The 25383-nt window shown below is 33.7% G+C and overlaps 1 protein-coding gene across 1 annotated transcript in view; it reads left to right on the top strand.

Annotated features, from left to right (window-relative positions):
- The first annotated feature begins 2168 nt into the window (after positions 1-2168).
- The window catches only part of LOC118182325 (cuticle protein 6-like), a 28357-nt gene continuing 5142 nt past the window's right edge, over positions 2169-25383 (top strand). The window contains exon 1 of the mRNA XM_035351665.2: positions 2169-2439. Within this exon, the coding sequence (XP_035207556.1) occupies positions 2428-2439 (12 nt within the window). The 5' untranslated portion in view covers positions 2169-2427. The remainder of the gene's footprint in view (positions 2440-25383) is intronic.

Raw genomic sequence — 25383 nt, 5'->3', positions numbered from 1 at the left:
GAACTCAACTGAAATATGTTGGAGATTAATTCCAATTAATAATGAAAAATAAATAAAAGTAAATAAAGGAGAAAAAATAGGGAAAGTATGTGAAAAAGAAATTTAATAAACAACTCATACTATATATTCTGTTTTATTTCAGCTTTTTGAATCTTCTCACCTAATTAGAGACATCTCAGAATCTTATAACTAAAAGAAAGTTTACTGTAAGGAAACTCAACTAAAACTTGTAGATTAAATTCTAGTTTATATTGAAGATGAATTAAAAAGTGAATGAAGGAGAAAAGTTGGAGAATATAAAGTAAAAATAAGTAAAGAAAGAAGTAATTTAATAAACAGCTGCACCGTATATTACATTTAATTTCTGCTCTTTAGAATCTTTTAATTTCTTAATTAGAGAAGATCTCGGAATTATGTAATTAGAGAAAGTTCGTAGAAGGAGAATTCAACTGCAGCTTGTTGGAGATTAAATTCTAATTAATAATGAAGAATTAAAAACGTAAATATAGGCGAAAAGATGGAGAAAGTAAAGGAAAAAATAATTTAATAAACAAATCTTACTAGTTATTCTATTTAATTTCTTCTCTTTAGAATCTTCTATTCTCCTGATAAGAGGCGATATCGAAATCTTCTGATTGGAGAGAGTTCAGTGAAGGAGAACTCAACTGAAACTTGTTGGAGATTAAATTCTAATTAATACTGAAAAATTAAAAAAGTAAATAAAGGCGAAAAGATGGAGAAAGTAAAGGAAAAAATAATTTAATAAACAAATCTTGCTAGTTATTCTATTTACTTTCTGCTCTTTAGAATCTTCTATTCTCCTGATAAGAGGCGATATCGAAATCTTCTGATTGGAGAGAGTTCAGTGATGGAGAACTCAACTGAAACTTGTTGGAGATTAAATTCTAATTAATAATGAAGAATTAGAAAAGTAAATAAAGTCAAAAAGATGGAGAAAGTAAAGGAAAAAATAATTTAATAAACAAATCTTACTAGTTATTCCGTTTAAATTCTGCTCTTTAGAATCTTCTATTCTCCTGATAAGAGGCGATATCGAAATCCTATGATTGCAGAGAGTTCAGTGAAGGAGAACTCAACTGGAACTTGTTGGAGATTAAATTCTAATTAATAATGAGCAATTAAAAAAGTAAATGCAGGCGAAAAAGTTGAAAATAAAAAGGAAAAAAAGAATAATTTAATAAACATGTCTGAGTAGATATTCTATCAAGTTCCTGCGATTTAGAATATTCCGATCTCCTAATTAGAGAAACTCTGGTAATCATCTAATTAGAGAATGTTTACTCAAGGGGAACTCAACTGAAACTTGTTGGTGATTAAATTCTTGTTAGTAAGAAAGAATTAAAAAATGTAAATAAAGGAGAAAACCTGGATAATGTAAAGTGAAGATAAATAAAGAAAGAATTTACTAAACAACTCTACTAGATATTCTATTTAATTTCTAATTTCTGCTAGTTAGAATTTTATAATCTCCTCGTTAAAAAATATCTCGAAATCTTCTAATTAGAGGAAATTCACTAAAGAAGAATTCAACTGATTGGAATTTTAATTCTAATTAATTATGAAAAATTTTAAATAAGTAAATAAAGGCCAAAATGTAGAAAAATGAAAGAAAAGATAATTTAATAACCAATTCTTACTATATATTCTATTTAAAATCTACTTTTTAAAATCTTCTAGTTTCCTGATTGGAGAGAAGTCACTGAAGGAGAGCTCAACTGAACCTTGTTGGAGATTAAATTTCAATTAATAATGGAGAATTAAAAAAAGTAAAGGAAGACAAAAAGGTGGAGAATATAAAGGGAAAAAAAGAATAATTTAATAAACAACCTTTATTTTCCCCTGCTGCTTTGAAGATGGCACACTTGTTCCTGGTATTTCTCGATACCTTTGGATCCGATGCTCCTTCTAAGTCAGCTTCTATGTAATGATGCAATCTAAATAGCCATGAAATATTTTATTTATATACCGTCCCGTGTTCCAATCTGGCCAACAGCGGTGAGCTTTAAACACCGAAATGTAGAGGGGGTGGTGCAGGGGAAACAAAGCCTCACGATCGACGGGGGAGTCACAAGCAAAGGGGAGGGCAGGAATAGAAGAAAAGTCTCGGAAAAAAACTTCTCACGTTAATGCCGTGACCTCACAAACCGCGGGTTCATGTATAAAAGCTATGGTCTCCCTTGAAGTGAAGATCAGTAAGGCACAAAGCAGACCCTAATATAGAGGGCTTGTCTTTACAGAAGGTTGGACTTTTAAGTATGCAACGTGAGTTCGCGCAGGCATTTGCATATGGTTACCGCATTACGGTACTGACCAGTGTTACGCAACCTATATCTTGTAAATGATGAATGCGGCTGAATTGGTGAGCCACATATCTCTTGGAATATAGTGTACCATAGAATAAACGTCATGGCTTTAGTGGTAAGTCAATAATTTCGCCATTGATTAACATTTCTACCCTAAATATCTCTATTAAACCTTTATTTATTAAATTACTTTAATTAAAATTATTTAATAAAAAATCCTTTATTTGAAAATTATGGCTTTAATTAATATTTGTAAATTAATAAACGTCATGGCTTTAGTGGTAAATCAATAATTTCAGTAAGTCAATAATTTCGCTATCGATTAATATTTCTACCCTAAATATCTCTATTAAACCTTTATTTATTAAATTACTTTAATTAAAATTATTTAATAAAAAATCCTTTATTTGTAAAATTATGCCTTTAATTAATATTTGTAAATTCAAAAATAAAAAAAAAATTCATGTATTTAATTTAAAGAACAGATAACTTACAATGTGGGTATAATTACAATATTTTAATTACTCTTATTGCATGAAATGTGCAGTAGACATATTTTATGAAAACTTCTGATGATAGGAACATGGAAATAAAATTCAGGTAATAAAATTAATTACTATAAAATGTGGAAATTGAGAATGAATTAATAGTTAAAGGAAAAAAGTCTGAAAGGTTTTTTTCTGAGTTTAAAAGTCACTTAAAAGGGTTTATTAAGGTTTTATATGCTTTCGCTGAGCTAGCAGTTTACCAGTCCGCTTTTCTACTAACCCCCCCTTTTTTTTAGCTTTATTATTAAGCATCATATTCTTCGCACTTAAGCCACATAGAATTCAACATCAAAATTACAACAAATTTTTAAAGCAGCATAGCAATATACGTTTAGAATTCCTTTCTGACTTAAAAGGGTTTATTAAGGTTTTATACGCTTTCGCTGAGCTTGCAGTCTACCAGTCTGCTCTTCTTTACTAACCCATTTTTTTGTTTGTTTGTTTTAGCTTTATTATTAAGCATTATATTTTTTTGCACTTAAGCCATATAGAATTCAAAATCAAAATTACAACAAATTTTTAAAGCAGCATAGCAATATACGTTTAGAATTCAGATGCAGCAAGTGTTGGCATACATTTTTCTGTTTTTTTTTTCAGCATTTTCTCAGTTTATCATATCAATATTCCTTTCTCTTACTAAGATTGGTTTACAATACATTTGTTTTTATATTATTAACGTTTTGTGCATTTACTTTATTTATTAAATATTATATTCTTGACGCTTACGTCACATAAATTTTGCTTCAACATCAAATCACAAAATATTTAAAAACAGCATATCTTTAGAATCTCCAATAGACAGTCTCCCGCGCTGGGGAGAAAAATGTTTTCTTCCGTACAGTGTTGCCATTGCTCGTTCTGAAATCGTTGAGTTTTTTAATCAAACATTCGTTTAAGTTTTGCAAAATATGGAATAGGTGATAAAACAAATTCGAAATTCAAAATTCGGGCCACACGGTGCCCATATTCGGGTGGGAGGGCTACGATATTCAAATTTTGATGGGTCTAGGTACCGTTGTTTTTTCTCAATGCTAGAAACATGCTTACATTCATGAAAATTTTCCGTTACTTAGTTCCTTTAAGTATAAAAAAGGCTATGATATTTGATGGCAGCAATTTGAAAAGTGATATACCATTTGTAGTGATTCCAGTCTAATATCCCATTCCGGACTAACTTTCCTTTCGGGCTCAGAAAAAAAAAAAAAAAAAAAAAAAAAACTGAAATTTTTCAGATTTTAAATTACGTCCGAAGGGGCGTTTTTTTAACGTTTTGAGTGTTACCTTTATTTATTAAATATAATGTTCTTTGCACTTAAACCATAAAATTCAGTTCATAAGCAATATCGCAAAATAATGTTAAATTAAGCATATCTTTAGAATTTCCGATATACACAGTCTCGCGAGCTGGAGATAAAAGTATTTTTTTTCTATATAACGTTGCCATTTCTCGCTTTTAAAGCATTGAGTTTGTAAATCAAAAATTCGTTAAAGTTTTACAAAATATAAAATCTATAATAAAACAAATTCCAAATTTGGGATTTCAGATGCCCATATTCGCAGTAGGATTTCGTCATTCAAAATTGGAGGGCTCTATGTACCATTGTTTTATCACAATGCGAGAAATAGACAATCATTTATGCAGATTTTTCATTATTTAATTTCTTCAAATATAATGCAGGACTCTAACATTTTGTGGCAACAGTTTGAAAAGTGAACCGACGTTTATGAGTCCGACGCAAAATGCCAAAACGAAAGCAATAGTCCTTCGGGACTGAAATCCCTTTGGACTAAAAATCCTCTATGAATGCAATACTATATCTCTAATTAATGTCTTCAAAAGATATATAAAATGGACATGTTCAAATGACCATTTCTTCGAGAAACTCTAACACATAAAAAAATTAGAGTTTTAATTTGCTTTATTTAAAATTGCATTATTATACTTACGTTATCACTGAATTAAAATTTAGAACATATAATGCTATTATTGCTTATATTAGCTTGAAATAAAAACTGTATTTAATTCAAGCACCAATTATTCATAAAAAGTTATATTTGTATATATTCACGTGGGAACACACAATTTACAAATTCCGTTTACCTTGAAATATTCTTAACAAGAAAAAAAAGAAAGAAAGTTTCAAAATAGGGTATTTTTACTGAAATCGAAACATTAAGAAAAAGTAATTACATTTATTTCATTTTAAATCTCATAGAATGTAAAGTTAATTCTACATGGGAGAGAAATTTAGAAATTCTCTGCATTAGGAAGATTTCATAGTGACAAATACATAAAATGAAATGTTTCTGTAACTTTGCTTCTGTAAAATTGTTTGCCTTTTTTAAGTTTAATAATTAGAACTGTGGGTTTTATATCGGCGAATCGAAGCAGTACTAATTATTTAAGAAAAGAATAGGCTGCAGAAAAGATGAAAATTAATGTATTAAAAATTAGTAAAGCATCCATTAAGTTTGAGACTGCATAAAATTATCGAAAAATGTTCCAAAATGTTTTATGAGTTTATATTTAATATTGAGAAACTTTTATAAATTGATGTTTAAAATTCTGGCTCACGAAATCACAGAACAAAATAGGGAAGAGCTTCAGAAATTATATGTGTGCGGAAAAATTAAATCACTTAACTGGTTAATCATGAAATATTTACATTCAATATTTACATTCATTAATTACATAATTTTACATAGCAGCATATTTAAAAATAAAAGATCATCAGAAATTATACTGTTTACGAAAAATCAAAGAACTCGAATTAAAAAAAAATCCTTTATTTCGTTACTCAAGAATAAATATGTATAAAATTCTAAAAATTTGAAATTCTTCTGATTTAACGGTCGTTCAGATAAGTTTTGTTTAGTTTTTTATAATCTTGCTAAGCTCGTAGTCTGCAAGTCTGCTCCTGCCTTCATTCCAAATAAAACATTTTTTTTTGTCTTTTTAGCTTTATTATTAAATATCAATTTTTATGCACTAACGCCACATACAGTTCAACAGCAAAATCACAAAATTTAATTCCAAATGCAGTGTTGAGTGTTGCCATATATTTAGTGTTATTAATCCAGCTAGTGAGTTTAGTTAAAAAATTTGAAACATAGACATATGATTGTTTTGATATATGTTCATTTTATCAATCACATTAAAAAGTAGAAAAATATTCTTAAGAACTGTGTTTATTGCTTTCAAAGCGCTTAGTTTATTACTCAATAAACTTCCAGATTAAATTTCAAATTATCTTAGGACTGAAAGACAACATTCTAAATAATGGAAGATAAAACTATTTTATTTTTCGGCTGCAGCAACACATTGCACTCACAGCGCCGAATTTGTTAATTAAAATTGAAAGATGTTGTAATAAAATATGATAAGAATTGGAAGATAAATATGTTACACTTTTCCGAATGGCAAAAGTTCCGCGAGCTGGAGATAAAAACTTTTCCCTTCCATCGCTCGCTTTCAGATTATTGAGTTTGTTCATCAAAAATTAATTAAAATCTTACAAAATATGAAATGAATAATAAAACAAGTTTCATACTCAAAATTCCGTCTGCCAAGTGTGGTGGAAGGTGGTGGGGGGGAAGATTACGTTATTTAAAATTAGATGGCTCTGCTTTCGTTTTTTCACATTCCGAGGAATATACTCAAAATTCCGTCTGCCAAGTGTGGTGGAAGGTGGTGGGGGGAAGATTACGTTATTTAAAATTAGATGGCTCTGCTTTCGTTTTTTCACATTCCGAGGAATATACTCAAAATTCCGTCTGCCAAGTGTGGTGGAAGGTGGTGGGGGGAAGATTACGTTATTTAAAATTAGATGGCTCTGCTTTCGTTTTTTCACATTCCGAGGAATATACTCAAAATTCCGTCTGCCAAGTGTGGTGGAAGGTGGTGGGGGAAGATTACGTTATTTAAAATTAGATGGCTCTGCTTTCGTTTTTTCACATTCCGAGGAATATACTCAAAATTCCGTCTGCCAAGTGTGGTGGAAGGTGGTGGGGGGGAAGATTACGTTATTTAAAATTAGATGGCTCTGCTTTCGTTTTTTCACATTCCGAGGGATATACTCAAAATTCCGTCTGCCAAGTGTGGTGGAAGGTGGGGGGGGGGAGATTACGTTATTTAAAATTAGATGGCTCTGCTTTCGTTTTTTCACATTCCGAGGAATATACTCAAAATTCCGTCTGCCAAGTGTGGTGGAAGGTGGTGGGGGGAAGATTACGTTATTTAAAATTAGATGGCTCTGCTTTCGTTTTTTCACATTCCGAGGAATATACTCAAAATTCCGTCTGCCAAGTGTGGTGGAAGGTGGTGGGGGGAAGATTACGTTATTTAAAATTAGATGGCTCTGCTTTCGTTTTTTCACATTCCGAGGGATATACTCAAAATTCCGTCTGCCAAGTGTGGTGGAAGGTGGTGGGGGGGAGATTACGTTATTTAAAATTAGATGGCTCTGCTTTCGTTTTTTCACATTCCGAGGAATATACTCAAAATTCCGTCTGCCAAGTGTGGTGGAAGGTGGTGGGGGGAAGATTACGTTATTTAAAATTAGATGGCTCTGCTTTCGTTTTTTCACATTCCGAGGAATATACTCAAAATTCCGTCTGCCAAGTGTGGTGGAAGGTGGTGGGGGGAAGATTACGTTATTTAAAATTACATGGCTCTGCTTTCGTTTTTTCACATTCCGAGGGATATACTCAAAATTCCGTCTGCCAAGTGTGGTGGAAGGTGGTGGGGGGAAGATTACGTTATTTAAAATTAGATGGCTCTGCTTTCGTTTTTTCACATTCCGAGGGATATACTCAAAATTCCGTCTGCCAAGTGTGGTGGAAGGTGGTGGGGGGGGAGATTACGTTATTTAAAATTAGATGGCTCTTCATTCGTTTTTTCACATTCCGAGGAATATACTCAAAATTCCGTCTGCCAAGTGTGGTGGAAGGTGGTGGGGGGAAGATTACGTTATTTAAAATTAGATGGCTCTGCTTTCGTTTTTTCACATTCCGAGGAATATACTCAAAATTCCGTCTGCCAAGTGTGGTGGAAGGTGGTGGGGGGAAGATTACGTTATTTAAAATTAGATGGCTCTGCTTTCGTTTTTTCACATTCCGAGGGATATACTCAAAATTCCGTCTGCCAAGTGTGGTGGAAGGTGGTGGGGGGGAGATTACGTTATTTAAAATTAGATGGCTCTGCTTTCGTTTTTTCACATTCCGAGGAATATACTCAAAATTCCGTCTGCCAAGTGTGGTGGAAGGTGGTGGGGGGAAGATTACGTTATTTAAAATTAGATGGCTCTGCTTTCGTTTTTTCACATTCCGAGGAATATACTCAAAATTCCGTCTGCCAAGTGTGGTGGAAGGTGGTGGGGGGAAGATTACGTTATTTAAAATTAGATGGCTCTGCTTTCGTTTTTTCACATTCCGAGGGATATACTCAAAATTCCGTCTGCCAAGTGTGGTGGAAGGTGGTGGGGGGAGATTACGTTATTTAAAATTAGATGGCTCTGCTTTCGTTTTTTCACATTCCGAGGAATATACTCAAAATTCCGTCTGCCAAGTGTGGTGGAAGGTGGTGGGGGGAAGATTACGTTATTTAAAATTAGATGGCTCTGCTTTCGTTTTTTCACATTCCGAGGGATATACTCAAAATTCCGTCTGCCAAGTGTGGTGGAAGGTGGTGGTGGGGGAAGATTACGTTATTTAAAATTAGATGGCTCTGCTTTCGTTTTTTCACATTCCGAGGAATATACATACATGCAACTTCTTTATTATTTAATTTTATTAAAAATAGTACGGGGTGATAATATTTGGTGACAACAATTTGAAAAGCAATACGCCATTTATCGGTAACCAGCGCAAAATCCCATTTTGAGACTAATGTAGCCCCTTTTAGAAGAAAGAAATCCTTTAAGAAATCTGAAAGCTTTTAGATTTTGTATTACGCCCAAAAGAGCGTTTTTTTAACGTTTTGTGAGTTACCTTTTATTTATTAAATATAACGATCTACGCATTTAAAATACATAAGATTCAATTCAACAGCAATATCACAAAATATTTAAGAACAGCACAGACATTTCCGATAGACAGTCTGGCGCGCTGGACATAATTTTTTTTTTTTTTTTTTCCTGTACAATGTTGCCTTTGCTCGTTTGGAAATCGTTGAGTTTGTTAATCAAAAATTCTTTGAAGTTTTACAAAATAAGAAATAGGTAATAAAACAAATTTGAAATTCAATATTCGGGCTTCCAAGTACACATGTTTGGGTAGAGAATTAATTTATTCAAAATCTGATGGCTTTAGGTATCCTTTCATCTTAAATAGATATTTCCTTTAATTAATAATTTTTTTAAATGCATGCTGTAGAAACAAAACAGCTGCACGTAACTGGTTAATCATGAAATATTTATATTTCGATATCCTACAGGAAACTGAATACCCAGAATGCAAAAGCACTCGTGAGCAGCTTTAAAAAGAAGTGTTGACATCGGACATGTGCAGCTTAAAGAAAACATTGATCTGAAATTAGAAAGCACTTCTAATTGGAAACTCTGTTGTTGAAAATGCTTTTGAATTTATATGATGCAATCCAAAAAGTGTTTAATTATGCCAGTAGTAATGGAAATGATTTAGTTATTTATAATGTAATAGACATTTATTGCGTGTACGCAAATGTATCTATTGTCATAAAAGTCTCTCATTTCTTTCCGAAATTATTCTTGCAAGAGATATTCAAAAAATTTAATTTTCCAGTAGTAGCAAGAAAGTTTAGTAATTGCGTACTTCGCGATAAATAAATTAAAAAATTCCCATTTTTTAAAAAATTAATTTTAACTGAAAACAACAAGAAAAATGAGAATCATCTCTAAGCAGAAAATAAAAGTTTTAATCTTTAGATTACTAAATCAATATCTTATATATGAAACTACTGAAGACCCGCAGTATTGTTAATTAAAAGCATAAATATTTGCAGTGTTTGTGATACATATAACAAACATGAAATGTAAAGTAATTTTAGATACTTTATAGAATATTTTTCCGCCTTCATAGCATGCCTTCGTGGTGGTCAGTACACGTATTCGAGAGGTTCGTGGTTCTAGTTTCCGGCGAGGGCAATGCTCATTTTTCATCTCTTTAAAAAAATCTTAATGTCTCTACAGTGGCGCCCGAACTAAAAAAGGTGGTGGATGATGATTCTCCAACACCAGGATTCGGCGATTGGGTCCCGTTATCCCCAGTCGCCCTATAAGAGGGGGAGTATACAAGGTATTTCTCTCACCTTCTTAGCATGCCTTCGTGGTGTAGTGGTCAGCACGCTCGACGCGTTTCGAGAGGTAGGTCCGTGGTTCGTGTCCCGGCGAGGGCATTGCTCATTTTTCATCCCCTCAAAAAAAATTATTATGCCTGCAACTTCCTAAGTCAAGAAATAAGTTATGTTCATATCCAATAATAATTTGTTACTTAACGCAGTATTCAAAAGTAATAATAATGCTTATTTTTTGTAATTTGAGTTATATTATCACTTTTGAGTAATGTGTCCTTACTTACGTCTATTCATAAGTAATAGGAACTTTACTTTTCCGAAGTCCTTTTCTGAAATGTTGTCAGAAACTCTGTCAGAAGCGAACTTTTATAAAGTTTTTATGACTTTATAAAAGTTCGCTTCTTTAGAATTTTTTTAATGTTTTCAAATTATTAGTTTCAATTATTGGAGTCAATTACACAAATGCATTCATTTTCATCCTTTAATCACTTTTAAAAAGATTTCTCTTATAGTTGACATAAATTTAAATACTTTAAACTCACCTCCTGGACATAGGGTGTTCTTGAAAAAAAATTATGTTTTAAAGTTTCGTATTCTTCTGCGTCCGCGTTTTTAGAATGCCTTCGAGGGTAGTGGTAAGCACGCTCGGTGCGTATTCGAGAGGTCCCTGGTTCGAGTCCCGGCCAGGGCATTGCTCAATTCTTTGATTTCCTTGTTTCAAAAAATTCTGTAATGAATGTGCGGTGGAGTCCGAACTAAACAGGTGGTAGATGATGATTTCCCACCACCAGGATTTGGCGACTGCGTCCTCTAATCCCCAGTCGCCAGTTAAAAGGCGGAGTATATAAGGTATTTCTCCCACCTTCTTAACAGGCCTTCGTGGTGTAGTGGGCAGCACGCTCGGCGAGTATTCGAGAAGTGCGTGGTTCGTGTCCCAGCGAGAGCATTGATCATTTTTCATTTCTCCTGCTTCAAAATAACCTAATGTCTTTACAACCTTCGCTCTGATTCTACTTTCTGAAACCTTCCTTTAAATACTCTCTCCTCTCTACTTCATTTGAATGTCGCGCGAATTAGAAATTTACTTTCTGGCAGGAAAATGGCAAATGAAGAAGACTGGAAAACAGTTTAACATAAAATAACTGGTTGATAAACTTATCAAGACCTTAGATGCTACATGTTGCTTATTTTTCATCTCTCCTGCTTCCAAATAACCTATTGTCTCTACAAAGTTATTCTTTTATATTTGAAATAAGCGATTTTTAAAGGACGGAAGCATGGAAAAAAAAAAAAAAAAAAAAAAAAAAAAAAAAAAAAAAATGCTCTTTTGAAAGAATTAAAAGTGGCCGTTTTAATTTAGCTCTAACGTAACTTTCGGACAAATCGATTTCGTATCAAATTCTACTCGTAATTTTAATAACGTTTATCGAATTCTCTGCAGTTTATTGAAACTTGCAACATAAGAAATGCATAAGAATGTAATTTGCTAGTACGTTTTTCCTCCTTCAAGAAAATAAGGAAAATATTGCAATCGTGAATAATTTCGGGTATCGTATTGTGGTGTTCCTCCCCTTTTATCTGATAACTAAGTATGGAGGAACCTCGTGAACAGCTAAGCGAATAATCGTTTAAGTTCAGTAACAGAAACGTAAAACTCACAAAGGTTTAATTACCCTTTATTGCTCAAAATAAGGAATAACAGATGGAACTTTCTCAGGACCTACACAAAGCCTTGGCTTGGCATCATTTTGAGTTAAGCACACTTTGGCTTAAACTCAAAATGATAAGGAATGAGAACTTAACAAATGACTAGCTGAGAAGATTTAGCCGAAGCTAACACAATTCTAAGTAACAACACCAACACCAACAATATTGGCTGTCCCGCCTCTTGGAACTCAATCACATTACGGGTCCACTCCCACTTCGGGCACTTTGTGGAGGTTCAACCTCCACTATTACCCATCCAAGGGAGCAGCGCACCACCTAGATAAGACACCAGGCAGCACCGGTCGTCAAGTTGCTCCTGCCAGTCGCTTGGGCGAGCCCGTCGCAGTGGGCCGTTACCCAGCAAACCGAGGGGAACAAGCCGTCCGGCTACGGTTCCACACCGCTCAGGACATGCCAGTCCCCGAGGCCGGCCAATAAGTGACCTTTCCCAGGGGCTTCAGAACCACCAAATTCATAAATTTTATCCCCCGTGGCCGAGACTGCCTAGGTACAGATCCTAGCCAGTAGCTTCGCAGAGTTCTCTACGTCGACCCCCGGGGGGACAGTTCTAAGTAGGTGGTCCCTAAATATCGAATTACCTAGCGAAGCTATCAAAGGCCGCTAATACAGCCCTGCGTTTTAACAGCTTAGAGAGATGTGGCCAAAAAAGCAAACGCGCGCTAGTCAGAAACTCTGCTTCTCACTCCCGGCGGAGGCCCACCAGCGGCCGAGCGGTAAAGTCGCTGAACACTGGTAGTTCGGTCCGAGGTTCGAATCCAGCGAACGGGTTGGCTGCATGGGTGTTTTCGTGGTTTTCCCCATGTGTAACGTGTATACGAGCCAGTTTCCGTTAGAAAGTCCTCCACGAAGGCATCCCTCCCCTTAGGCAGATAGCCCTCGAGGCTTTGCCGTAATTAAATAACCTAACCTCTCCCGGCGGAACCGAAATCAGCAGAACTCAGTCAGCGGCTCTCTCCGAAGTCAGAGGAACTTAAACACTACTCAGTCTCATTTGTATTAAACGCAATTCTAAAAGCATATTCTGGTAAGAAGATTGTAAGCTGAATTTAGGAGAGATAGGAAAGGAGCTTTAACTTAAAAATAACTGTTATAAACTTATGATAAACCTTACATCATCTCAGCGGATGGATCAGTCTCGAATCAATTTCGACAATTTTTTTGCTCAACGTCTGTACGTACAGTCGTAATTAAAGTACTCTTTTCCCAAAAATCTATTAACAAATGGATTTGAAAGGGATTCTAAAGGGATATTTTTCGTAACGTTTGTATGCATGTACGTAGGTATGTACCCAGCATAACTAAAAAAGCAAGTAGAAGTGGAACTACGAAATTATGAATATGCAAACTGTTATAACACCTAGCTGTGGACCTAACATTTTTTCTGTAATCGTCAGGATCAAATGTGTATATACATATACTGCATATTCTGGCGTATAACGCTGACTGGTGTATAAAGCGTACCTGTAATTTCAAAATGCATGTTTTTTATATTAAGGTATATGTTACGTGTATCCGTCGAATTAGTAGACTGTAAGTTAGTTTTGCAACACAAACTTTAATGAACAGAATTATTTACAATTACAGATATTACAGTTACATTGTTTCGTACCGAGAACAAAAGTATCTTTGCTTAATGACGGCATAGGTCGAGAGTGAAACTCTCTTCCTCGTTGCCTAGACGATCTCTACTCGCGCTTGGGCAGCGTTGCCACAAAAGTTCAAAGAAAGAAATATTTCAAACTCGTAACAGTATATTTGCGATATAACACGCGCCCTTGATGCTATTATCTCCTGAAGTCGTTCATTCGGAGATTTTCCAGAGGCTTTCTAGCATTGGTCCACTGATATGTGGGGGGGGGGATGCGAGGGAGTAAATAATTCTGTAAAGACAGTGGGTTGTATTCACAGCAAATGCGCACAAGAATGTTATTCTAGGGTTTCGAGAAAAGAGGAACATAATTTGGGATACGAATACGCATCCGACACGAATGAAATCCCGGGATTAGGAGTAATGGTCAATGGTATCTCTTTCTGCAGTTATTTGAAGCCGTGATTTTGAACTGAATATCGAAGAGTTTAGTAAACAGCATTTGCTTTAGCTGAAGTACGGTTGATCTAGTGTTCCTTTTAATAGTAAATAATGGCTCCTGCCAAACGAAACAAAACAGTATTGGTTTCAAATAAAAAGTCGTTCAATTTGGGAAAGAAAATGATGAGGGGGATTCGGTATGTATCTCTCTCTCTCTCTATATATATATATATATCTACCGCGTTTGTTTTCATTTAAATTTAATTTCAGTTCTATAAAATTCATAAGGGTTTAATTTTTTAAGCTAGCAGGTCCAGCCCGTACGTTATTGTATAGTTTGACTAATAGCAGACCGCTATTTATATTATTTTTATTTTTATTTTAGTTGTACATCGGAGTTGCATTTACATTTTTTACACCTTAAAGTGTCATTTTTTTGCGGACGCATCGGGAAATTGGAACAGAGAATTGAAGCTCCAAAAGATTTTTTGGGACAATTCATATTATTTAAAAAAAATTTTCGTCGCACAAGAGTTTCAATCGTCTGTTTCGGCGAAACGCGTAATGGTGTTAGCTTGGTTTGACGTCCAACTGAAATTTCCCTTGAAAAGCCAGGTTGGAGATCGAATTAGGCTAATTTACCATTTTCCGCTTTATAATTTTTTATAATTCTTGTAATTTTATGTTTTTCATATGTTTTAATTTTGTTTTAACTTGTTCCGTCGATCGGTTTTTTATATGTGTTAACTTTTCACTTATCACATTGATAGGTTTTTACTGTATTTTTTGCCGTTCACATGTTTCCAACGATTGATTTTAACTGTGTTTTATATTCGACATTTTATTTCGCGTGTAGCCTAATTTTTCACCCTTCAATGTCATTGTTTTTTTAAAAAATACTGTGTTGTACTATTTCTTGGAACCACAGCTCCTGGTAATTTTTGGGGGAGCTCACTACAATTCTTCTTCTTATTGTTTCATTATTTCTGCAGCATACAGCGCAAAAAAATTTTAAGACCAAATAGGTCTTACTGCACAGTACTTACTAGCTTTTCAATTATATATAGATATAGATATATATCATAATAAAAGCAAAGAAAAGACGGAGCACTGTTGATGCGTAGTTATCCTATATTAAAGAGGATGTATTCTGATTGCGTCGTCTGCTATTGTGCTGAGTTCAGTTGAGGCGATTTTAATTCCACTTTTATTTCCAACTGATATTATGTGGCCACAGATTACCTTACACCCTAGTCGTCTCTGTTCAAGAACATTTACATTATTGATATTTTCGCAATAGGAAACAGCATAGCAAAATTGCGTGCAAGCACAGCACAGACAGAAGCTGAAGTGCGTAGTTATGAAAGATAGAAGTACGCGAAGAGAAAAGTTTTGGTTTACAATGGTCGTTTCAGTTCCCAATTATTATGTCATCAGAGCTGCGCAGGCCATAGAATGAACTAGAAATGACGCAATTCAGAGAAGTTATTGCGATTTTTAGACTAGAGAGGGAGAATTAATGTTTTACCGTTAGTTTAAATTATAATGTTGATTCACATATTTTTTATCTGACACATACACACACACATATATATATGCCGAATCCTCCCGGAGGTTGACGTAGAGAATTCTGCGGAGCTACGGCTAGGATCTGTACTGCAGCAGTCTCGGCCACGGGGGTATAAAATTTATGAACTTGGTGGTTCTAAAGGCCCCGGAAAGGTCACTTATTGGCCGGCCCCGTGGTCTGGCAAGTCCTACAGCGGTGTGGTTCTAGTAGCCCGGGAAGTAGGGCTCTTGGGTAGCAAACCGACGGCCAGTGCCGTCAGGGCGACGTGTCCCAGGCGGTGCGTCTCTCTCTCTCCGAGGTGCGAGGGCGAATGTTGAACCTCTGTGCCTGGTTCTGAGAGAAGAGAGAATCTGTATTGCGGTGAAGTCTCGCGGAGCAGGGAAGCCAATATATACCGAATTTATGATGGCTGAGGAAATTTCTGCTTTCCAGCTCGCGTCTCCGATTAATCTGAAGCTTGATCATGCCTGGTCTAGTGTAAGTAATGAAAATTATCTGAATTCTGAAAGTCTAAACTAAAGGTTTTCAATCAATGGATAGGAGCAAAGTTTGGTTTATTTGATTGGGGCAAAACATTCGAGGGCTATCTGACTAAGGTAGGGGGTGCCTTCGCGGAGGACATTCCAATAAACCTGGTTCGCATTGCCTCTAAACGCTGCACCTCTCTACTCTACACGCTGCACATGGGTAAAACCACGAAAATGCCCATGCTAATTTCTCACTCTTCCCATTTCAAAAAATACCTAATGTTTGTAGAAGGTAAAATTCTTAATATTAAAAGAAAATAATAAAAAAAAAGTCAAGGAAGAGTTGCAAAATCGTTAAACTGCTCAATGCCAACTGAAAACAAAGTAATGAATGCCTATTTGAATATCAGAAATGCCGAAAAAAAATAATATACATTTTCTTTCGCCATAACTTATCACGAAACGCAGAACGCGCTGCAGAATTCTTTATGAGAACTATTTATACAGACAAAAGAAAAAAAACGGAAAAATGTTGCCACAACAGATGGATCTTGAATCTGTTTAAATGACTGCAATGAAAAGACGTCAGTTCATTAGCTTTTATTCTGGCATGCAGAGGGAGGCGTAAATGCAAACTGCACATTTAGTTGATCAATGTTAAACGAATTTCGCACTCTGCGCATGCCCAGAGGTGAATTTGGCGCAATTTTAAAACAGGATAAATACGGAATATTGTTGATTTTCTGTTATCTGAGCGTAAACAGTTCGGATTTTTAAAACTTGTTAGTTTGTAAGTTGTTTCGTTACTTAGCGTGTAAATACCGATTGTAAATTAGCAAATTTTGGTTTAAGAAGGATTACAAAACGGGAAACATTGCAAAATATAATTAGCTGAATATTTATTGATTATACTTTTGGTGAATAAAAGCGATAGAGTATTTGACATACGTTTCATTCGTATATATTTTAACAAATTAAGGAATAAATCCAGTTTAAATCACTAAATTAAAGTCAAAGAAATTATTATAAATAACTGATATTAAATGTAATGTTTATGCACAAAATAAACCAAACTGAAATGAAACAGAAGCAAATGAAATAAACAGAAACAAATTTCCATAGTATTGTAAACAGTCGATAAGTTCTACATGACGAACAGACTTGTGCAGGGTTGCTTATGCTTATGCTTAGTCGCCAGTATTTATTTCCTACCACGCCAATGAGCATGCGCACTAAGCGAAATTCGTTAACATTGATCAACTCAATGTGCGGTTTGCTATTACACCAGCGGAAGATGCACTACTCCTGCTCTTCCTAGATTCCTGATTCAGTCCCCTTAGGGTGCAAAAAGTCCAAAAATGAAGCTTCTTCAGTTGAGATAGCTTTGTAAAAGAAAAAGAGAAGTGAAGTCCTGAGCTTCGGTGATCAGGACAGCTTCAGAAGTATAAGGAGGTGGAAGAATCAGAGTCATCGTTCTCACTGTAGGTGACAATCACCACGGGTTTTAATCTACATTTGCGGTAGTTTTAAGCTACATGCGGCGTAGGCCATTCGCTTGTAGTTTCTTAGATCAGCGGTGCATGAGCACCTCACCCGAAGGCGAAAAAACGAAGTCACGAGGTCGAGCATTCTGATACTGCAATGTAAAAATAAGAAAGTCCTCTCTGTAGTTGCAGTAGTAGTAGAAAGTGAAATGTAGAAAGTAGTTGCAGTAGTCCTCAGTTGAAAGTGATTGGTCAGGGCCAGTGACGTGAGAGGTCACCCTCCCAAGAACTAACCCTTCGAGAAGCTGCTTGAAAGCAGGAGCTGTTTTAAGCGAGGATTGAAGGAATTTTAGAAAATAAAAGTCCAGCAATTTTCTGCGTGAATTGGGAAGGGGGAATAAGATCTAATCTTCATTTTCTGCGATCTGTACAGGGTACATAGCTGCTTGAAATCCTGCAGTTAATTTTTCAAAGGTTCACTTCGCTTTTTTAATTTTATCGATGTGTTGAATGATAGTTCGGTGGAATTTTTGAACTTTTGCATCACGGAGCCAGGCGACTGCTTCATTAAATTCTTCTGGGTCTGTGTTCTTTCCTGATTGTACTTTTTCGCTGAAAAGATTTCCGGCTGGTTTTTCTTTAGATTTTTCGGATGCACTTAGCTGAGAGTACTGACGCTTGAAGAGGTTTGTAGAATCCGAAAAGTGGTGAGCTTGCAAACTACTATACAATACGAAAAACAATACATAAATGCAGAAACATTAAAGAAAAATTCTATTCAGAATATAAAATATCATTTGTTCTGACAAAAGAGCAATTAATTTGAAGTGATTGCTTCTCAATGGAATTTATGATTGTTGCCGGTATATAAAGGAAAATTAAAAATAGTGGATAGAAATGCTAAAATCAATTGCATATGTTATCAGTAACATATTTTATACAGAAGTTTCAAATATGAAATTATTTCTGTTTATCCGCAATTCCATCAATCAGTTCAACAGGTCAAGACAAAAGAAGCAGCCACACGTCAAAATTCAATGTTTATTTTCTGGAAAAATGGTGCAAGAAACGGGTATCAAGATCCGTACCTTTCGCTTATATTCCTACTAATTCACCTCATAATTGCCTCATGGATTTTTGCTCTTTTGGAACTTTCAAAAAGTGGACTGTCCTAATTTCAACCTACAACAACACTCCTTGGACTTTAGAAAGCAAAAGGAATGGTATAAAATACCTGTTCTGGTACTAAAAAGGCTTTATTATCTTCGAAATAACGCTGTAGAAAGATAATGACGAATAAGAGTTACCAAATCTAATATTTAAAATACAAAAATTTGAGGTAAAATATTTCTATAATTACAATGAAAATCGCCTAAAAAATGTACGTACAAATCGTTTGCGTTAAAAATTCTCTCAAGCTTTACAACTCAAAAAATTGATAAAGGCAGTGTTTCGCAGCTATTTTATTTTAAGTGATATTATTTGGAAATATATATTTTTAATTTAACAGGCATTTTAATTTTATTTTTTTAATTTGATAAAGAGTGCAGATAAATATCTCACTCCAAGTAAGACTTGTTCAAAAACCAGATTAGGAAATATATGTGATTCATGTAATATTCCGTCATTACATTAAAGTTATTCCTTCCTGTTAGCCCTTCTCAAAATCTGAGAAAACTGTCAACAGAAAGGGAGAAAACGACTCAAATTAATTTTAAAAGAAATAATTTTGATCATTGAAATTAATTTATAAAAATAGACGAGACATTTTAATAAATTTAAATAAAAATTTTCTTCTAATAAATTTTAACTGGAAGCTTTTAATTATGAAACAATACTTTCATTTCCTGTGAATGCAGAAAGGACTGTGATAATTTTAGCACGAATGGCTCTTATTTACAAATAAAATTTATCAACAAGTGCTGCTATGTATTTATTAGAGCTTAGTAAAAATTTCCTAATTAAATTCTAAGGTATTTCTCCCGCCTTCCTAGCGTGCTAATTTTTTATCTTGCCTGTTTCCATAAAATATCTAATGTCTCTACAAAATTAAAAAAAAATATTGTATTTTATTTTTAAAAAACGTAATAACTGACTATAAAACAATAAATTTAACAATACTAAATTTAACAATAAATTCGGAACCTGTTTAACAATAAATTCGGAACCTTAGTTAAGCATTGTAAAGACTGTTTAATATTTAAAATAATAATCCTTTTGAGGCTATTTATAACTAAGACTACGTATTACTAAATAGTTGATTTCTAGCACTAAAAAATTTTAGAATGCATTTCAAAACTATAAATTCGTTTTTTTACCTATGACAGCTTTTATAAAACTTTATTGATTCTGGCAACAAACAAAAAGCTTTCTTTCTTCAGGTTGAAATTCTTAAAATAATATTATTTGTTGTGAAGCTCATTCATCTTTAGTAAATAAATGTTAAAAAACATTGGAAATACAGTAATGTTTCATACACGTTACAAGGAAAAAGTAAAAAAAAAAAAAAAATTGTTTTATTTTCATTAAAAAATATCTACTTCATCTTTTCGTATGAATCGAAATAAAAGTATTATTAGCCCGAAGGGCTATTTATTTCGTTTTGGCATTTTGTTTCGTCCACTATAAAACGGTGTTTCACTTTTCAAATTGTTGCCAACAATTTGAAAAGAGAGAGAAATTCATTATATTAACAGAAATTAAATAATGAAGAATCTGCATGAATGTATGTATATTTCTCGTACTGTAAGAAAACAACGCTACCTAGAGACACCAAATTTTGAATGACCGAATTTTAGTTCTCCATTCGAATATGGGCATCTGGAAGCCCAGATTTGGAAATTGGAATTTGTTTTATTATCTATTTTATATTCTGTAAAACTTTAACGATTTTTTGATTGACAAGCGTAATGATATCAAAGCGAGAAATGGCAACTTTGTGCAGAAAAAAAAAAAAAAATTATCTCCAGCGCGCGAGACTATGTATCGGAAATTCTTAAGATATGCTTGTTTTGTTAAGTGCAAAAATGCAAAATATTGGTTCTGCATGCCAATTGATACAACGTTGCAGAGACAATCCAGAAAAAAATTTCTGCTTCCGAGTGCATTGAAGCTCTGAAATAATGAAATAAGTATATTAAAGACGTATATGGAGTAAAAATAGAAAATACAATCGAGCAAGTTTATTAAAAAGCCTAAAATTTATAACTAAATTCTTCCATTGATTCAATAAAAGAACAGACTGTTAAAGATAAAGGAACAGTTCAATTTAGGAATCAATTAGTAAATGTGCTAGGCCTCCAGGAATAAAAATTAAGAAAAAAAAAAAAAAAAAAATGCGATAATTTCTGCATCAAAAATAATTTGATTGCTATGTTTAAAGAATTTTTAGTTCAAAGGGGCAATTTTTCCAGAAGGGCTATTAATTTCGTTTTGGCATTTTGCTTCGATTCATTATAAACGGCGAATCACTTTTTAAATTGTTGCCACCAAATTTTAGAGTCCTGTATTATATTTAAAGAAATTAAATAATGAAGAATCTGCGAATCTGCATAAATGTATGTATGTTTCTCGCATTGTGATAAAACAACGGTACATAGAGCCATCACATTTTGAATGAGGTAATCCTACTGCGAATATGGGCGTCTGAAAGCCCAAATTTGAAATTTGGAATTTGTTTTATTATCGATTTCATATTTTGTAAAACTTTAATGAATTATTGATTAACAAACTTTTTACGGAAAATAAAAAAACGTTTTTATCTCCAGCGCGCGAGACTGTGATAGGAAATTCAAAAGATATGCTCTTTTAAATATTTTGTGATATTGCTGTTGAATTTTGTGGTTTAAGTGTGAAGAATACGATATTTACTGAACAAAGTTAACACACAAAAAGTTTTAAAAAAATGAACCTTTGGGCGTAATATAAAATCTGAAAACTTTCGGATTTTTTTTTAAATTATTTTTTTCATTTAATTATTTTGAATGATTAATTTTTTGGCCCTCGAATTCGTTCCGATTAGCAAATCGGAACTTCTATAGAAATTCCATGGAACTCTTAGGTTTCATGGAGTGCAGTTCCAAAATCACTACCCTATAAGTAAGGTTAAAATTCTATGCACAACGAGTGCTTGAGTTTCAGAAACTGTAACTAAAACCACGAAGCTTTATATGGTTTGTAAACCATATAAAAAGAAGAAAAATATAGAAAAATATAAACCATATAAAAGTTAGTTTGTTGAAAGTTAGTTTAGTTTTTTAAAAATATAACTATATGTGATCATCTCAGTGTTTTTAATTTATAGCACTGTTTTAGATCATGTATAGAGGCGTAAAAAAATAACGAAAATTGAAATGTATTCGCATTAAAATTTTTTAACCAACAACACTGTATTTCTCAGCTCTGCGAACTCGATCAAAATATCTGCCACAAGATATAACTGCAAGTGAGCTTTCGCATCACAGTAATGTAGTGGATTTTAGCTTTTCTTAATTTAAAATCTATAGAACAAAGCTGTCCCAACGCTCTGACTAAGGCAGTAGAAAGAGATTTGCAGCTAATGATGAAATTAGTTTTTGAAGATGTAAAACTGCTGTATATATATCATCTCTCTAAATGCACTAAGACATTTGATTTGAAATTAATATCGTATTTGTATTTCTCAAATTTTAAATAGCTTTCATCAAATATATGAATGTTTGTATGAAATTAAAATTATAACTTGAGGGAATAGTAAATATTTCACTGCTGTGAAGGAATGTGTTTTAAAGTGAAGTACAACACATACTTATCTATTTTTAATACAATTAATATCCTTACATTTTTCGAAACAAGGCATTAATGGTAAATTTATAATTATATCTCATAATAAAATAACAAAAACAAAATTCAGTAAGTCTTTGGAATGCATATTAAAATATTTTGCAACGAAGACAAATTTTTTAAGATAGTTTTTCGTATTTTTTCAATAATGTCAGAAAATCTTTTGAGTTTCTAGCTCAACATTATGAGTAAAGTTCCAATACTTTTCAAAATACGCATATGATTTTCGTTGCCATACTTTTAAAGTAATTTTATAACATTCTTTTCAAAATTAATCTTTTGCAGAATTTTTAACAGATAGTCTGCTTTCCTTTCATAAAAATAAATAATTTCAATTCCTGATAATACTGCCTATCATAAACGCATTGAAGAGAAAGGAATTAAATTTCCTATTCTTAAAAAATTTTGGCAGACATTTTTACATACAAAAAGACCACGAATAGCAGACGACCCGATTATAGGATTCCGTACTTAATAGTTCTTAAGTACGGAAACCTGTAATCGGGCCGTCTGCAATTCCGTTTCTGTCCGTTCCCAGGATTCACTCATATGAATATAGTTAAATTAAGAACTCTGGATCTAGTAATGTTTTCCCTTACGTGTAAGTAAACTTGCATCATTGCATCGCTTAAGCATTTCGTTTTGATGTTGGATCTTTACGCTAGAAACTAATGTAGAGCTGTCTACTCATAGAGTCGTTTACGCACAGCATCAGATACATCTTAACCCTCTGACTGTCGCGTGTTTTCGTTAAAAAAACACAAACATCCAGAAAACACACACACAAACTAACACGTTAAGAAAACACACAAAACTAACACGAGAAAGAATTGTTTTCTTAATTTTAACTTCAAAATGTCTCTGATACTTTATACGTGGATTTATACACTTTTAATACTACACTGACGTAATTTCTTGGATATATTTTAAGATGCACGTATATGTACGTTCTTGCAGACATCACAAAAAATATTCTAGGCCGTATATATATACGGCCTTGCTGGTCAGAGGGCTTAAGCTTTCTTTTGCAAGTCTCTTAAGGCCATTTTTCAGAGTGAATCAAATTCTGTTACTTTAAAACTTACTCAGTCTCATTCAGCACTGCCATTACCATACCCCAATTAATGTTAATTTATCTCCTTTTAAAAATGTCCCTTTCCACAGGCCTACCAGTGGCCGAGCGTTAAAAATATCGAGCAATGGTAGTTCGACCTAGCCTGAATTCCTGGCAAACGGGTTGGCTGTATAGGAGATTTCAAAATTTTCCACATGTGTAATGTGAGTATGAGCCATTTACAATTAAAAGGTCTTCCACAAAAGCATATTTGCCTTAAGCAGCAAGCCCTCGAGTACTTTACACCATACTCTAAGTAAAATCCCTTCAAATAAAGTAAGACACTGAGGCAGCATTAAGATAAATTATTATCACTTTTCACTTACTTTGTGAAAGTTAGGACACCTTTTAATTTAGAGGACCATTCATCCCAACCAATTATGTGATAAATGTTCAGTGCCCTGATCTCAAAATGCTTAAGTTCACCTGGAGTATATTTGAAAACAATCCCTTGAAATAAAGTAAGACACTGAGGCAGCATTAAGATAAAGTTATTATCACTTTTCACTTACTTTGTGAAAGTTAGGACACTTTTTATTTTAGAGGACCATTCATCCCAACCAATTATGTGATAAATGTTCAGTGCCCTGATCTCAAAATGCTTAAGTTCACCTGGAGTATATTTGAAAACAATCCCTTGAAATAAAGTAAGACACTGATAGGCAGCATTAAGATAAAGTTATTATCGCTTTTCACTTACTTTGTGAAAGTTAGGACACTTTTTATTTTAGAGGACCATTCATCCCAACCAATTATGTGATAAATGTTCAGTGCCCTGATCTCAAAATGCTTAAGTTCACCTGGAGTATATTTGAAAACAATCCCTTGAAATAAAGTAAGACACTGATAGGCAGCATTAAGATAAAGTTATTATCGCTTTTCACTTACTTTGTGAAAGTTAGGACACTTTTTATTTTAGAGGACCATTCATCCCAACCAATTATGTGATAAATGTTCAGTGCCCTGATCTCAAAATGCTTAAGTTCACCTGGAGTATATTTGAAAACAATCCCTTGAAATAAAGTAAGACACTGATAGGCAGCATTAAGATAAAGTTATTATCGCTTTTCACTTACTTTGTAAAAATTAGAACACCTTTTATTTTCTAGGACCAGTCATCCCAACCAGTTATATGGTAAATGTTCAGTGCCCTGATCTCAAAATACTTAAGTTCACCTGGAGTATATTTGAAAACAATCCCTTGAAATAAAGTAAGACACTGAGGCAGCATTAAGATAAAATTATTATCACTTTTCACTTACTTTATAAAAATTAGAACACCTTTTATTTTCTAGGACCAGTCATCCCAACCAGTTATATGGTAAATGTTCAGTGCCCTGATCTCAAAATGCTTAAGTCCACCTGGAGTATGTTTGAAAACAGTGTCGAAAAATGATTTCTTCCTCTGTCATAATGAAGTGACATGACCATTTTTTAAAGAAAAACAAATGTGTAGAAGTGCATTTAATGAGTGAACAAAGCTTGTAACTGTCATTTCCAAGAAGAATCACTTTATCTCTGAACTCCAAAAAAGACCTAAGCCTTGTTAAAAAATATTACATTTTCTTTCAGTTTCATTTTCCAGACCTCTCCTGGTATACATTGCTTTCCATATATTCGATGACATTCTCAAGAAAACAGAAATTCCAGTATAATTTTGTACAGTTTTGGAGGATTTTATAACTATTACTGTTTTCATATGAAGCTTAAGCGGACTCTACTAAGATCTTCGAATCACTACTACTAAGATCACACTAAGATCACTAAGATCTTCGAATATGTGGCTATTGCAAGAATTGGGATATTTTATTTATTTTAAAAGCAATTACTTCCAACTTTTCACAGCTGACTACATACTATTGCTGCTTTGGGTACTAGTAACCAGAAATTTTGTGTTGCCACAAATATTTTTATAATTTAATCTGCTTTGTGACAAAATTTTGATGCGTTCACGGCTTGTTTCCACATTGCGCGCATGATATTTTAAAAATGGCTAATGACACATACTTGTAATTTGATGGAATTCTT

This window comes from Stegodyphus dumicola, chromosome 11 (assembly GCF_044657685.1).
Source record: "Stegodyphus dumicola isolate Sdum_Otavi_A_Nest chromosome 11, ASM4465768v1".
Taxonomy (NCBI): Eukaryota; Metazoa; Arthropoda; class Arachnida; order Araneae; family Eresidae; genus Stegodyphus; species Stegodyphus dumicola.
This window is presented reverse-complemented; position numbering and strand designations above follow the sequence as displayed.